Source organism: Solanum verrucosum, unplaced genomic scaffold (assembly GCF_900185275.1).
Source record: "Solanum verrucosum unplaced genomic scaffold, falcon-dt-bn FXZP01000125.1, whole genome shotgun sequence".
NCBI lineage: Eukaryota > Viridiplantae > Streptophyta > Magnoliopsida > Solanales > Solanaceae > Solanum > Solanum verrucosum.
In genome coordinates, this window is record NW_026019923.1 from 772,648 (window position 1) to 789,861 (window position 17,214).

At 30.9% G+C, this 17,214-nt stretch overlaps 3 protein-coding genes across 3 annotated transcripts in view; 2 read left to right on the forward strand and 1 right to left on the reverse strand.

Moving 5' to 3' along the window:
* The first annotated feature begins 171 nt into the window (after positions 1-171).
* Positions 172-4,267, forward strand: LOC125826470 (uncharacterized). Its single transcript, XM_049505811.1, has 3 exons — positions 172-379; positions 3,852-3,930; positions 4,081-4,267. Exons 1-3 carry the CDS (start codon positions 228-230, stop codon positions 4,147-4,149), a joined length of 300 nt encoding a protein of 99 aa, XP_049361768.1. The 5' UTR covers positions 172-227; the 3' UTR covers positions 4,150-4,267.
* The window catches only part of LOC125826478 (uncharacterized), a 272,616-nt gene continuing 259,200 nt past the window's right edge, over positions 3,799-17,214 (forward strand). Inside the window, exon 1 of the mRNA XM_049505841.1 lies at positions 3,799-3,805. Within this exon, the coding sequence (XP_049361798.1) occupies positions 3,804-3,805 (2 nt within the window). The 5' untranslated portion in view covers positions 3,799-3,803. The remainder of the gene's footprint in view (positions 3,806-17,214) is intronic.
* LOC125825401 (auxin-responsive protein SAUR71-like) lies at positions 8,312-12,421 on the reverse strand. Its single transcript, XM_049504747.1, has 2 exons — positions 12,192-12,421; positions 8,312-8,468 (listed from the first exon to the last, which is right to left on the reverse strand). Exons 1-2 carry the CDS (start codon positions 12,407-12,409, stop codon positions 8,312-8,314), a joined length of 375 nt encoding a protein of 124 aa, XP_049360704.1. The 5' UTR covers positions 12,410-12,421.

The following is a 17,214-nucleotide window of genomic DNA, read 5'->3' on the forward strand; positions in this document are numbered from 1 at the left end:
ATCATTTGAATTTAAACCAGACTCTCGTCATTATTAGAAAACATTTTACTAACATTTGAATTTAAACAGACTCCAATGTGATACCCGATAGTATGAGAAGTTCAAGGGGGTAAAATGTGAAAATCCAAAAAGTTAAGAGCACATACATAAATATAATTGTTCCTTTGGCACACAAAATATTGGGATAAGCCAAAAGAGAACTCCTAGCGTTTGAGAAGAAGAAAAAAATGGAGAAGTACTTTGGAAACGCATACAGGGGTGACCCGGGAGTGCCACACGCCGACCCGGAACGATTCGTGAATATATGGATCGGGTCTGCTGCTTTCTCTGCTCTTACATGGGTCAATCCCTACATGTGGACTCTTTCCAATCAATACAAGTAAAACCTGCAAAACTCACTTTCATTTCCTTTTTTGCAACAATGTTTTGTTGTTTTTCGTATTTGTTGTTAATTTGATAAAAGGGTTATCTTTATTTGCCTAAATTCTTGTTCTATGTAGTGTGTTTGTAAGTTTGAGGAGTAGAATTGAGTTATGGTATTTGTGGTGCAAAGAGCTATTAAAGCAAGAGAGGGAGAGAGCTGTAAAGGGGTTGTCTTTATTTGGCTCAATTCTTGTTCTATATAGTTTTGGGTACAATTTTTTTCCTTCATATTTGTTGTTAATGTGATAAAGGGGTTAACTTTATTTGGCTAAAGTCTTATTCTATATAGTGTGCTTGTAGTTTTGAGAAGTGGTCTCAACTTGTGGTGTTGGTGGTGCAAAGAGCTATTAAAGCAAGAGAGTGTGGTAAAAGGGTTATCTTTATTTGGCTCTATTCATGTTCTATTATTGTGCTTGTAGTTTTGATGAGTGGTATCAACTTGTGGTGTTGGTGATGCAAAGAGTTATTCAAGCAAGAGAAAGAGAGAGAGTGTGTTTGGTAAAGGGGTTATCTTTAATTTGCTCAATTCTGGTTCTATATAGTGTGCTTGTAGTTTTGAGGAGTGGTATCAACTTGTGGTGTTGGTGGTGCAAAGAGCTATTACAGCAAGACAAAGGTGACAGAGAGTGGTAAAGGGGTTGCCTTTCTTTGGCTCAATTCTTGTTCTATATAGTGTGCTTATAGTTTTAGAGGAGTAGTATTGACTTATGATGTTTGTGGTGCAAAGAGCTATCGAAGCAAGAGAGATTGTGGTAAAGGGGTTATCTTTATTTGGCTCGATTCTTGTTCTATATAGTTTGCTTGTAGTTGAGGAGTGGTATCAACTTGTGGTGTTGGTGAAAGAGAGAGAGAGAGTGTGTGTGTGGTAAAGGGGTTTTATTTATTTAGCTAAATTCTTGTTCTATATAGTGTCTGTAGTTTTGAGGAGTAGTATCGACATGTGGTGTTGGTGGTGCAAGGAGCTATTAAAGCAAGAGAAAGAGAGTGTGATAAAGGGTTATCTTTATTTGGCTCAATTCTTGTTCTATATAGTGTGCGTGACTGCTTATAGTTTTGAGGAGTGGTATCAACTCTTGGATTTGGTGGTGCAAAGAGCTATTAAAGCAAGAGTAAGGGAGGGAGTGTGGTAAAGGGGTTATCTTTATTTGGCTCAATTCTTGTTCTATGCAGTGTGCTTGTAGTTTCGAGGAGTGGTATTGATATATGGTGTTGGTCAACTTTTGTTGCATTTAAAGTTGGTATGGTGCTTGTTAGGAGTCTTTGTAGTTTGGTTAGGAACTTGTACGTCTCTTTGGGGATGAGTAAGACGTTTCTACTTTTAGTTGGTATTGTTGCCTCTAGTTTTAGAGAACTTCTACTTTGCGGTAAATGACTAATTACTTGGAAGTGGAATCAAATAAGTCCGAAGAGAACATAAATGGCATAAAGGATTCATATAGCCACCAGCAACTAGTCTTGGATAAATACAGTGGTTTATCAAATTATGATGTTAAGAATTGAAGTAGAGTTGAGGTCCATTTGGCATTGTAAAACCACAAGGGAGGTCTTTTTTCACCTTGCAAGTTCCCTTTTCTTTTTGGGTGGACAAGTAATTAACCTTCAAAGCTGTTCTTGATCGTTATCATGATAAAGTTAAGGCTGTTCTTGATGTGATTATGATTAAGGGCTGTTGAATTTACACTGCCGGTTTCTCTTTACAGTTTAGAGTTAAAATATGTGGGGTCAGTCCATATCAAAAAAGATAATTGAGTCAATCTGTTTCTCATCAAGGGGTTGAATAAGTTGTTTTGCCTGCTCACTTTAGCCCTTTCTCCATCCCCGTTGAGATGTCCGGAACATTGTCGATGCTTCCATTTGACATGTTTTTAAATGGAAATATCGGTGAATATAGGGTTTTGCGTATTTAGGTTTCTAAACCTTCTTACTGGATATATTACTAAAAATTAGTTTGCAGACTGTCAATAGAAGGTTAGTGCACACTATAATGCCAGCTCAAAGAATATAGTGTTGCTGTAATAAGTATCACTAGTTTGAGAGTGACAGTAGGCATTCTGTGGTTTTTTTCATTTGTGCAAAGATTATATTGCTGAAACAAGTGTCACTAGTATGTTGAGGGATTAAATTGTCATTAGGATCATTGAGTTGCAGAAGTTCAGGAATAAGTAACGCTTGATTCATGCTAGCAGGTCGTCTCTGTGCTTCATTTTCATTCTTTTCTTTCAATTTGTATCTTAAAAATTAATGCATACACATCTCTCTATTTTGTGTTCCGTTCTCCGTAAGTTCCCACCTCTTCCAGCTAAATGGCATCTGTTGGCATTTGAACAACAAAGGAGCAGTACATTCATGCTAAGTTGAACTACTAATCCTTCTCACTATTCTGTTTCTCATTAAGAACAAATCATTTGTTGATTACAAAAATGGATCAGGGATTTACCTTTAGTAAAGCAAAAACTAAAAAGTTTGAGGATATTTGACAATTGCCTCAGACACGTAAAAGGTCTTAGTGTTTGCACGACCTCAAATAAAGGAAGATCACACTCACCCGAACTTTGTCGGAGGTTTAAATCTTGGGAACTTCTTAAGTACTGCTTTGTCCAAGAGGTCCAAATTAGTGCCATGAGACACATCCCGGTAGAACAGTTCCATATTCACGAGAGAAAAACCTCAATGCATGATGACTGTAGAATGCTTAGCTTGTTGGAGATTATCTGTTTGTGCTTTCATGTAAATCTTAGAAATAGGGTAGGAGAAACAAAAGATCGCAGAAGTTTATATTCTTTTTGCAAAATGTTGGTGCAAAGAGGGTGGTTTGCTGGGTGTCCGAGTGAACTGAAAAGGGTAGTAAGAGGTAATATGAGGCTCCCCTACACTTTTCTTCCCCCTTTTTTCATGAGGCTCCCTTCTGCTTTCCAAGTTCACATTTGGAGTTAGATTAGATAGGTCATATCTGAAGAAAATTGGGTCATTGTTATCTTTTCCTATGCTTATTTGTTTATCACTTTATACTAACAATTTTAAAGGCTCATCTCTCGAGATCTGAAATACAATGCAAGAGTGATAATTGATTAAAGCATAATCCATGCATTTTTTTTTTGAAATGGAGCCCGGTTGATCATTTCACTTAAACATCATTCAAAGCTACCATGCATTCTTAATTTGTGACCTTCTTGATCTTATTAGAGCTATGCTTCTTGAGTTGTGGATGCTAGTATAGCTTCAAAACTTTAGTTTTGACGCAGTTGAACTCCACTATGGCTAATTGCCAGTAGTCTGTGCCCCAGCAAGTGATCACATTTTGCCATGTTGGGTACTGGCAGTAGTAATTGTTGTCTCAACGACAACCATATTACTGCAAGATTGAGATTCCTTTAAAAAAAATCATTTTTGCTGTGTATCTGACTTATTGAGTATGTTGTTATGTGCAGCTGGCATGACAAAGCCATGCTTTTTGAGCAATATCACTGGAAGAAAGCTCTCAAGAAAAATCAGGACTATGAATTTAAGGTACTCGTGGTTCTCAGGTTTCTTATGTTATGATTATGTTAACGCTTATGCGCCATAAAAGGAAGACGGCTTTTGTTCCAATGCTTTTTGTTTCAAACTAGGATGAAATTACTGGATTTATGTTTCTCATTTGAGTTTCATATGTTGCAGTGGAACCAGTACATGGATAAAGATGCCCGAGACTCGTACTACTTCAATTGGCCTGTTTACTTTCCATAAGTTTCTCCAATGTATCAGCATTTGCTGTTTCCTTTTGAAATTTCTGTTGATACTATGAATTCAAACATTTTTAGCCTCTGAAAAGTTTGGTGATATTCCAAGTGCTGCATGATTGCTTCCCTTAGTTTTCTCTAATTAATGGCATTGCTGGTCTTCCTATTTGAACTTCATACTACTGTGTCCTTGAGTTCTACTTGATCTTGAGATGACAAAAGAGGTGAACGATCCATGTCCAGAAATTCAGAGTATTCTCTCCCCAGCCTCTAGCTCTACGAGAGGTAGGGGTAAGGTTTGCGTATACATTGTCCTCCTCAGACCTCACTTGTGGAATTACGGTTGTTATTTGGTACTCAAATAGTGTTTCAACCCTACAAAGAGTGGATAACTAGACTACAATTTAGTCCTGAAATATAGTTACTACAAAGCACCAACATTGGAATATGTTTCAGTCTTCTTTTTTGCAGATTTTTCTGCAACTCCTCTGGTTTACAAAGTACTTCAGGAACACAATTCTGGTAGGCGTTTGGACATGCGATTTGGAATTTATATCATGATTTCAAATCTCAAATTCTTCAAAAAAAAAAAACAGGATCTTTGGGTTTCCAAATTGTGACTTCAAAATCTTTTAAATGTAAAACTTGACTCATAAGTTCATATTTTGTAAAAAAAAAAAAAACTCATCATTTTAAATTTTGCGAAAAAAAGTTCATGCTCAGAGTGAAAAAAATATCCGTACCATCTTTATGTGTATTTAAAAGTTTGTAATTTATAAAAGAAACATGTAGATATGTGACTTATCAATTTTCCACATATCATGTTTAGGACTACAAAATTTAAAAACATTTCGATACATTCTACGTACCTTTAGTTTAATACTACAAGAGATTCAAATATTCTCTTTACTTTCTTAACTTCTGTGTCAAGTCAAAATTAGATAAATCATGTGAAACACAAGAAATATATTATATATGTTTTCTATAATAATATTTCGCTATGGAGGTTAAAAAAAAAATAGATCTTGGACAAATGAATATTATGATCAACTTAGTCTAGGGAACATATGAAGTTCCTAAGAGAGTTCAATATTTATTATGAGTCCGGAGCCTAAAGGGCAAAAAAAAATTGTCAAAAATTCCAAAAGGGCACATCACTTTTTATTCTAGCCAAAAGGGCAAAATCGCTGCGTTAGCAGCAATTTTCCTCTGACAAAATGACGAAATAGCAGCGATTTCGTCTAAATTTTTTATAAAAAAAAAATTAAAAATCGCTGCCACATCAGCGATTTTGTAAAAAAAAAAATTATTAAAAATCGCTGCCACAGCAGCGATTTTGTTAAATTTTGTTTTTATTATTATTATTAAAAATCGCTGCCATTGTAAAAAAAAGAAAAAAAAAATTGCTGTGGTAGCGATTTTAAGTCAGAATTTTTTTTTTCCTTACACATCGCTGCAGGGGCAGAGTTTTTCATGCCGAGTGCTATTATTTTCATGCCTATTATTACTTATTAATAATATAAAAATGATAAACAAGACGACAGTATACTCAATAAAATTGTTGAAGCATGAGGAAAATTGAATTATATATCATAAATAATAATAAAAGAATATTAAATTTTAAAAAAAACTTTTTTTTTAAATTCTTAACCAAATTCGCTGCTATAGCAGCGATTTTGAAGAAAAAAAGTTTTTTTTTTTTTGAGAAAATATGCAGCGATTTTTATTTTTGTTTTGTCAGAAGCCCTTTTGGATAAAAAAAATTTTGATGTGCCGTTTTAGTTTTTTAAAAGAAAAAGCAGCGATCTTTAATTAAAAAAAATTACAAAATCGCAGCGATTTTTAATAAAAAAAAAAAAAATTTAGACGAAATCGCTGCTATTTCGTCATTTTGTCAGAGGAAAATCGCTGCTGATGCAGCGATTTTGCCCTTTTGGCTAGAATAAAAAGCGATGTGCCCTTTTGGAATTTTTGACAATTTTTTTTTGCCCTTTAGGCTCCGGACTCTATTTATTATGGTCCATCTACAAATGGTTGTCACCTGCAATTCCTAATGTAATTAAATCACTTGTATGACTTTTTCCACAATTATTGCAAGTCTTCTTAGTTGTCATGCATTGTCAAAATCAAGATGCACTCATAATCAACTTTGGATTTATTTTTTAACAACTATTGCTAGTCTTCTTAGTTGTCATGCATTCTCAAAATTAAATCAACATGTATTCTTAATCATCTTTGGAGATATTTTAAAAAATTGATTAAATTTTGCTGGAATTTAAGTTGACTAGTTCTTTGTCTTATTCTGTCTGAGCCTAATTTTCAGTAATCAATTCCTGATAAAATTGTTGAGAGAAGAGTCAAAAACAAATTTAAAAGAATTTAAATGTGCGAGTTTTCTATCTGAACGATGGTGATATTTTAGGTCGAAAAAAGAAACAACGGATAGTTGAGGTGTGTTTTGATAAATAATTGATGAATGATGGTTCAAGTATGAAAGTCGAATAATCAATATACTTTAAATGTATTTTGACTATTGATTCTCTTTTCTTACACCTTTTCATGATTGTGTCTTTCATATACTGAAAAATGGGCACACTGATTTGCTTCCCTCTAGACATGTCAAATTGTGGCTTTGTTGACCGCAATAAATATCGATATTTTTTTATTTTAATAGTATGTGTAAGTGGATAATGTTGAAAGGTACTAATGGCTATATATAGTTTTAATCATTTTAGATTTTATTCATAGATAAAAGTGTTGTTTTATGATTATGGTTCATGCTTAGAGTGTAAATCATGTAAAATCCATTCAGAGATATAATAAAGAGAGTTATCATGAAATAAGAATTACATATTCTAGCGTAACCTAAAATGCAATAGATCTCTCTCAATTGTGTATTGATCAAAAGACCGGATAATACAACCTCTTATCAAGGATTGATTATGTCCGGCACATATCTTTCCTATTCCTGACATGCTATGGCATTAGAAGTGGATAGGGGCAGGGTCCAGTACGTATAGTCACAGAATAATAATCATGTCTAAATCTGATCTATTTATTCGACATTCCTCATAATATATATAACATGGTGCATCGTCCATAAAGAAGGTAAAATAAAAATGTGTTAATAAATATGTATTAATAATACAATTAGACAATCACAGACAATTGTATTACTATAGTATGTTATTCTTCATTTGTCCATTCTAATTAAGGAAATGTTAATAGGTATAATAGCAGAAATGATTACATAAAAGAGGCTTGCTCAAAGTGTTTTCCAACACAATTTGTATAAAATATATTAAACTCTCTATTGACACAATTTTTTTATACATAATCAAACTATTTTTATTTAGCAGTAACTTACCTTATTTTTAAGATTACCGATCCTACCTTGCAATTACCATATGCATTGTATATTAACTTAATTAAATGGAAAAAAATATGCTTATCTCAGATACCCACATCGAGCTCTTACGAGATGAAAGATATGTTTATATATTTTGAATAGTTTTCATCTTTTCATGATCAATTAACTTTTGATATTGAATTGCTTCCAAGATTTATTTTTTTAATATGATATCAGAGTCATTTGACTTATTCAAATTCATTGTTTACCCGATATTGATCCCGTTTTCCTTTTCTTGTATTGCATGTTATGTTGATATTGATGTTACTTACTTGATATTTCCCTTTCTCCCCACTTACTGTCTTTTGAATGTTTATTTTTTGTCTTCCAACTAATATCTCATATGAAATCATTAATTAATGTTTTAATGTAAATTCATTTCTTATTCATAACCTTAACTCGAACGAATTTCTATTTAAACAATATATTAATTTATAATTATCATTTAAAATGCACCGGGAATATAATATGATATGCTTTTTATGTTGTGACCTTTCCATAATAATAGAACGACTTTATTTTATTATTATTTATATAAAATGAAAGGTACTATACTATTTCATTCTAAGCAGACAATTCCATGATCAACATTAATACATATACTTTAGAAGATGTAACATTGTCCTTAAAATAATTAAGTCTAATTGAAGAATGAAGATCAAGTAACACAATCAAAGTTTGTAAATTTATTAATAGTTGAGCACAAGGCCTAGCATATATGTAGATTCTTAAATATCTTTTCATCTACTAACGTGAGACTTTAGTTTGAGCATCCAGTAGCAAGAACCTTGTGTAATTCCTCGGCACGACAAGGAAATTCAAGAACACCTTGTTGTTTAAATCCATATTCATCTTCAGCTTGTTTTAATAGTTTCAAAAATGATGGATGATTTAGCCAATGCAATTCCACCACAAACCTTTGTGGTTCCTCTTCAGGATTTACTGAAAGAACAACAAAATGTCCTTCTTTTACGTCATTCGGCACCAATAACGTCTCTCCACGTGGCGTTTCGTCGTGGAATTGATCAGTAGAACTAGTAGTAGCATTATTATTTGACCTCTTTTTGGATTTGAGAATCAATTGATGAAGATATTGAGCCTTCAATAACTTCCCAATGATCTTGGACTTCACCATATTTTGTGTATATTTGTTGTATATATGGAGTATATTGAATTTTGTTGTGTTTTTTTATGGAGTTTTTGAAGGGGATTTATATAGAATATGGTGAAGGTTTATAATTAAGACACAATATTCTTAGGTGATGAGTTTAGTGTTGGGTCCCCATAAAATGTGCCTAAATTTGCAACCAGCTATTTGGTCATATATTGCAACTATTTTGGTCATTTATTGCAATATATGATCCATCTTTTTCTCAATGTACTTTTTCCTATTAGATATTTATGGCTTGTCCTTTTGTTTGCTACCCAATGCACCTTTTTTTTTTTTTTGTTTCAATAAAAAAGGAACTTTGGGTACCTTATTTCGTACGAGTTTAAGTAATATGTATCGTTAATATAAATATTTTTTACCTGAGGTTATTTTTATTTGTTATAACAGAAGATATATCTTCAGTTTTGTTTTGTTTTTTAGAAAAAGAAGGGGATGCAATATGAAGACTTTACAAACTTAAACTCATTTCGTATCGTACAATATGTATGACTATGAAAGTTTCTCCATTAGGGGTTGGTTGTACCAGGGTAAAAATTTATTCATACTAAATATTTACATCATATTAATTAATAAAGGCATGACATGTGTTTATGTAGACTCTTAATTAGAATTTAGAGCATAATCATAGTTAATTGACTTGCAAATTCACCTCATATTATCATTTTAGCCTAATCATATCAACCTAAGTAACTTTTAAATGAATTATTAACTCTGTTTTTATTTACTTAATCCAACTCGCTCATTTGACATCCTTCCCTTCTGTTCTTTTTCTTATATATGTACGATCGATCCTGTTATTGGGGTCCTTTAGTTTTTGCTTTTAAGTCCCACATACTTTGTTTATTTACTATATTAGGCAAGTAAACCTTTTTGTCCTTTAGATATAACTTATAAGACCACGTTCATGTGTTTTTCATGTTAACGCAATATAAAGTCATATCAATTTGATAGAATAATTTGTGAGTTAACCGACATGATAGTATATACATTAGGCGAAATGTACATACAACATTTGAAGTTTTATCGGAAAAAAATATGATATAAGTTTGAATGAGATATCACGAGCTAGTAAAAATTAGAAACGATGATAATCGCGATAGCGTAAATGAAATAAGTTTATTATACGTAGGAATTAAGTAGTTATGAAGATGAAGACAAAGAAAAAGGGAGGGACCTTCTCTTCTAGTTAGCTACGTTTTCTTTTTTTCTTATATTGATATTGATATTACTTAGCTTGATAAATCCCTTTCATCCTTTGAATGGGTTCTTTTAATTTGTAATTCACAAATATCTCAAATGCAATTAATAACTTGTTTCAATCTAAATACATGCAATTTGGCTAAAAGTATATGTTTATATTACGTTATCGCCTCATATCTTATGTATAAATGTGTTGTTACATCGTTATATTGGATGTTTTTTTAGTTTATTATGAATTTTAAGCGTATAAGAAATATGTATTAGACATTCTTATGAATAATGTAACGTCATCGATCACTTCTAAGTTCATAAGAGATTATCTTAGATTTAGTTCGAGAGAATAACTCTAGAAAATTACTACAATTGGTCAAGATATATTTGTGTTAAGAGGATATTCACAATTGATAAAGAATAATTTAGTGAGATATAAATTCACTTTGATAATTGGGGAAATCACAATTCTAGGTTTTTACACTTCGATTACATTTTATCTCTTAGTTGATGATTTTATTGCTTAAGCATTTTCTAGTTAAGTAATTTTTAATAAAAATCTTAATCTTTAAAACTCAAAAATTGTTCTATTTTTTTATTTTTTTTTATAGTATTATTGAATAGTTATGGTTGAACCTTAGTTCTTTATGAGATTCGATTTTGGACTTTAAAAATCTATTATATTTGTGACGACTGCTTATCTTTTGAGGATAAGTTTTGGACATGATTAATATATGGGAAAATGCATAAGTAATCCCAAACCTATGCCCGAAATCTCAGAGACACACTTATACTATACTAAGGTCCTATTACCCTCCCGAACTTATTTTATAAATAATTTTCTATCCCTTTTCGGCCTACATGGCACTATCTTGTGGGCCCAGCGCGTGTTGACAATTTTTTCAAGGATAGTTCCACGTAGGCCGAAAAGGGGTAGAAAATTATTTATAAAATAAGTTCAGAGGGTAATAGGACCTTAGTATAGTATAAGTGTGTCTCTGGGATTTTGGGCATAGGTTGGGGGTACTTATGCATTTTCCTATTAATATATATGATGGAACTTGGAAAGATACATCTCTTTGAATTTTTCTTTATTTCTACAATTAACATTTATGTTTTTGTTTGTTTGTTTAACATACGCTAAATCGATTAATTTAGTCTTGCACTTCATAGGATCCATTTGAAGGAAGAGAGGTCTTATTTCTATTAAGAATTTTTTTTAAAAAAAATTAGAGTTGCAACTAGATATTTATGGTCAATGATCGAGGAATTACATTCATCCCACCAAATCAATTGGTGATTATTCTTTCACCTTATATTTTGAACGTCTTGATAATACATATTTGAGTTATAATTTGAGCATTATATAAGTAATACATGTGACTATTGCGTAGAACCTAGTAATAAGTAGTCTGTCAAAAATAATCCTTGGTGAATATAGCGAAAACTTCAAAAGGGCTTAACTCAGTGTCACACTCCTTGCTCTCAAAAACTTGCAAATTGCTTCTGTATTTAGCTAAGTCATTTGTCATTGTTTGACTGAAATGAAATAAATTTTTTAGAAATTTGTGATCTAATATAAGCTATGAATATCTGTGTAATTATAAATTATTTTGTTAAGGACAAAATAACAAGGTTAAACATATATTATTACTAAATGTAGGTATTATTCTTTCTAAGACAGAATAAAAATGATGTCATATAAATTAAGACAAAAAAAACCACTTTATTTTATTTAACATATAAGATGAAAGGTACAAAACAGACAGTTCCATGATTAACATCATATGGATATAACATTGTCCACAAAATAATTAAGTCTAATTGATCAATAACAACAATTAACGTTTGTAGATTATTTTACATATATCATTAAAAGTCATAAAATTCAAAAGTACTTTTTTGAAAAACTTTGTAATTGGTCAAATTGAAACACATAAAATGAAACGAAGGGAGCAATACTATTGCATCACTTAGATATATTTATAGCATCTTGTTGATAACTTAGTTAAACTACAAAAGCACTAGTAGTAAATATCTATATTTTTTTCTCAAAAGACTTTAATTACATCTTATATATGTATAGCTTCTTATTAAATTTTTGGATTACCAACGTGAGACTTTGTTCGAACATTCAACAGCAAGAACCTTCTCCAATTCTTTGGCGCGACAAGGGAATTCAAGAACACCCTCTTGGCTAAAACCATATTCATCTTCAGCTTTTTTCAATAATTTCAAGAAAGATGGATGATTTAGCCAATGCAAATTCACCACAAACCTTTGTGGTTCCTCTTCAGGATTCACTGAAAAAACAGCAAAATGTCCTTCTTTCACATCATTTGGCACCAATAATGTCTTGCCACGTGGCGTTTCGACAGAAAATTGATCACTAGTAGTAGTAGCAGCATTATTATTAGACATTTTTTTGGAATTGAGAATCAATTGATGAAGATATTGAGCCTTCAATAACTTCCCAATGATCTTGGACTTCACCATAATTTGAGATTAATTAATTAATGTTTGATGGTATAATGAAAATTTTAGGATTTGGTTTGTTTTTCTTGTAGATCTTTGAGTAGGGGATTTATAGTACTGCCTCTGTTCCAATTTATGTGGAACTTTTCATTTTTTGAGAATTAAAAAATTTAAGTTTGACCGGGAATTTGCGCATGGAATCTTCAATTTTTTTGAAATGAATTTTATAGATTTGTAAACTACGTAAAAGTACTATAAGTCACAATAATTGATAATTCAAAATGTTCAAAAGATCTATGAAAAACTTACGGTCAAAGATAAACTTGTTTGAATCTCGAAAAGTGCCACTTAAAATAGGAAGGAGGGTGTATAAAATATTGGGTCCCTATTGCATGTGCTTTGCAACCTTTTTGGCCATTGATGCAACATATCATATGATCCATCTTTTTCCAAATGCACTTTTCCAAACTTTATGTTCTTGTTTTGTACTTGGTGGGAAAAAAATATTGAATTAGGTCAACTCATATATGAATTTTGATTTTGTACATAAAGTACAATTTTTAAGTGAAGGAGGTTTAATTAGATTCTTAGAAAAACCTCTGTACTGAGAAATTCAACGAATCTTATCCAAAGGTACTTTTAATATGATGTAATGTAGTTCGCTTTGAGCCAAATTACTACGTACACTTTATGCGTAGTTTTTTTTTTCTTTTTAACTATGAACGTGAGATTTTATACACGCACTCAACCGAGAAAGAAAAGTGTTTAGTAATTAAAGGGTTTATGTTCTTTCAAAATAAAAATAAAAATGTTAGGCTAAGTTGATAAACTCCAAAAGTTTCTTTAAAATATCTTTAAAATTGCTGGACAGGTAGTTGCCAGATTAGAAGGAACAGAAAACAAAGCAGAATTAAGAGAAACATGATTAACAAATCAAATTAATGATAAAATGACCTTTCATATATTGCTCACATGAGAAGAAAAGGATATGAAGGAAGGGCCAGTTAGATTTTCCATTTTGGGTGTGTTTGGTATGAATTATTAGATTATACCAGCCGCATTGGCGGAGTTAGAAATTTCACTAAATATGTTTTTGCTCTTTCAAGGTGTCTGAAACCACTGAGCTACATCATATTGTTGTGTTAAGGATATCCAGGATATGTTATTTAACCACTTTATTTAGCATTTTACTTGTATATACGATATAATTTTTCGACGAATTGAACACCCCGACATGAGTGTAGCTACGCCCTTTTATACAAGTGTTGTATATATATAATAAGTCTCAAGTTTTTTCACTATAATGCTTATAGACATCCACGCGTGAATCGTAATCCATAATAACTATATCAAAGGAGAAATTTATCCAATAATAATAAAAGATACCTCCATAAATTAATATTCGAATCAACTTAATAATAAACTGTCCACCAAAAGGACTTAATTCAGTGTCACATATCCTGCTCTCAAAAACTTGTAAATTGTTTGCCACTCTATAGTATTTTATTTGTCTCAATTTCTGTGAAGGCATTGGATTCGACACCTAATTTAAGAATAAAATAAAGATATTTGAAATTTGTAGTCTAAAATACATAAACATTAAGATAATTATAATCCGCCTCATTAAAAATATATATATATTAATTATTATAAAATTTAGAAATAAATTATTCTTTTTAAGACAGACTAGAAAAAAAATATTATATAAATTGAGACATGAAGGTAAGGAAAAAGAGAAGCTTAAAAAGTTCCACTTCATTTTTTATTTATATAAAATGAAATGTACTAAACAGACAGTTGCACGATCAACTTTATATATGTACCATTGTCCTTTAAAGTAATTAAATCCAAAATCATTCTATTTTTTAAAAAATAAAAAATTGTAACTAATCAAACTAAAATACATAAAATGAAACGGAGGGAGTTGTAGTAATATTGTATCATTTTGATGTGTGTGTATATATATATATATATATATATATATATATAGCCTTTTAATTAACCTTTCCGACTATCAATTTTAGATTTTGTTCGAACATCCAACGAGAGGATTCAAAAACACCTTCTTGTCTTAATTCATATTCAGCTCCAACTTTTTTCAATATTTTCAAAAATGATTAGTCAATATAATTCCATTACAAACCAGTGATATGTTTCCACTTGTCATTTCGTCGTGAAATTGGTCAATAGTAGTAGCATTATTTAGCCTCTTTTTTAAATTGAAAATTAATTGAGCCTTCAATAAAATCTCAAAATGATAGATTCAAAATGTAAAAATCTATAGCTTCAATCGTTTAAAATATATAGCATTGGATATTTTAGATATATAAGTTATGAATTTATGTTTATTATTTACAGTATTATAATTTTAATTAAAATATTAAATATGTTTGGCATCAAAGTTATGGATTCAACTGACCTAGAATGGTACATCCGCCCCTGCTCTTTTGCATGTGCTTTGGTACCTTTTTGGTCTTTTATTGCAAACATATGGTCCATCTTTTTTCCCTTGTTCACTTTTCCAAACTTTTGTGTTCTTATTTCGCAATCATTGAAACTATCTATGATTGCGATTTAGAGTATTGAAAAGATGAGAAATTTGTAAATTCGATTATAATATATAATAAACACGTCATTACTATAATGGTTAGGATCTACAAATTAGACAAAATTATTTGCATACATAATGTGTAAATATGTCATTATGAATGTTACAACGACGATAAATTTCAACAATAATTAATATGGTGACTAGGGTCTACGGTGAGAGAATTCCTTGCATCTGTCTAAAGAAGATTCTTAGGTTGTGGAAACAAGGGGATTCATCTCGACAACCAGTGACATAAGTTGTGATTGCTACAAATTCACTTTCGTAAAAGTAGAAATTTGTAAGTCTCCTAAACTAATATTTCCAGTTACAACATTGTGTACTTTTTTTATTGAAAAAATTACATCAAATGACAAACATCTAGAGTATATTATGTAATGTAGCTATAGTTTTGATTATTTTTAATCCGTGGCTACAGTTTCGCGAAATTTTGCTATTCGGTTTCCTAATTGTATAAATCCAGAATTTGTATAATTCAGTCCCTGATTGTGTATATCCAAAATTTGCATAATTCGGTTTCTGATTGTATAAATCCAGAATTTGTATATGATTACCCTAGCTATTTGTATACAATTTATGAAAAATTCATAATAAATTACTATGTTTGTATATTGACAAACGAAATATACAATCGGAGTTCTGAAAAATTCCTAAATGTATAAATACAGAATTTGTGTATACTTACCCTGTTTGTATATTCACTAGCGAAACGAGCAAGCGAAATATACAAACCGCAACCTCCATTTGTATATATATATTTACCATGTTTGTATATTTGCAAGCAAAATATACAAACCGTAACCTCCATTCGTATATATTTATCCTATTTGTATATATATTTGCACACGAAATCTACAAACCACATCTTCCATAGCAAACGGAACTATAGCTATGGAGTGCAATTATCGAAACTATAGATATAGAGCCTTATTATGTTTATTTGTCTTTGCTATTTCTGAAAATTTCCCTTCTTTATTTCAATTTATGGTGTCATACTTTTTTACTTTTTTTCTGTCACAAAAGGAATAATTTTTATATTTTAAAAAATGTTTAACTTAAACTTCTTATTTTTTTAGAATTTAACTTTAAAATTAAGAGTGTGTTAGGCTGAATGGATAATCTCCAAAAGTTTCTAAAAAATATATTACTAAGATTTGGTAGACAAGAAGTTGGCAGATTCAAATGCATATTCCTCCTTCAAAGGGAACAGAAAACAACAAAATAGTTTTAAGAGAAAAAGATCTTTTTTATATATTGCTCACAGGACATGGTGAAGACAAATATATGAGAAGAGGGCCTTATATTTCATTAAATTGTGGTCCACATATTATTAATTAATTTAATACATATGAGTTGGATTTTTATATATTGGTTACCTCTAATTCCTCACCTTTAGTCAACTCGAACAACTCGAACAACAGGGTAGGAAGGACATTATCGAAGGCTCACAAAGTGTTTTTAGATTAAAAGGAAGCACTAAATTCACTTTACGAGGATTAGTTTTTCAATTTGCTTTAGATTAAACACTCATTCTCCCTTTTATTTCTTGGATTTTGCGTTATTGCCTTCTATGCTAGCTTACAATGGATGACGTTTGTTTTACTTCTCCAAGTGTTTAAGATTTATGCTAGGAGAAACTGCAATGTTGTCTCTATATAACTTATAGCTTACAAGTTTGAACCATAAAATCAGTCATTAATACTTGTATCGATAATATTTTTTGTCTCTATATAACTTATAGTTTACAAGTTTGAATCATAAAATCAGTCATTAATACTTGTATCGATAATATTTTTTGTTCAATTCAAGAGTTATGTTTGTACTGTTTGAGTCTAGGAACAACTGTAATGTTGTCTCCATGTGTATTTTGTCCTTATTCAAGAGCTAGGTTTTTTGCTAATAGTTGATGTTTCATTTTCTTAAACAACTAATCCTGTAATTAAGGTCCCTTATTGTTTGGTTTTTTGCCCCACACGGTCATCCCAACTTGTAATTAACAACTTGTCTTATTTCAAATTAAGTAACTTTAGTTCGGACTTTGTGTAGTATAACAACAACGTATCGAATAAAAATTTCATAAATAGAATTTGAAGATAGTAGCATATACAAAGACTTTATCCTAATGTAGAGAGACTGTTTCTCAAAAACCTTTTAGCTTAATTAGCTCGAATATTATACATGTAAGTTTAAAAAATAAAAAACGCTAATTTTCAAACTC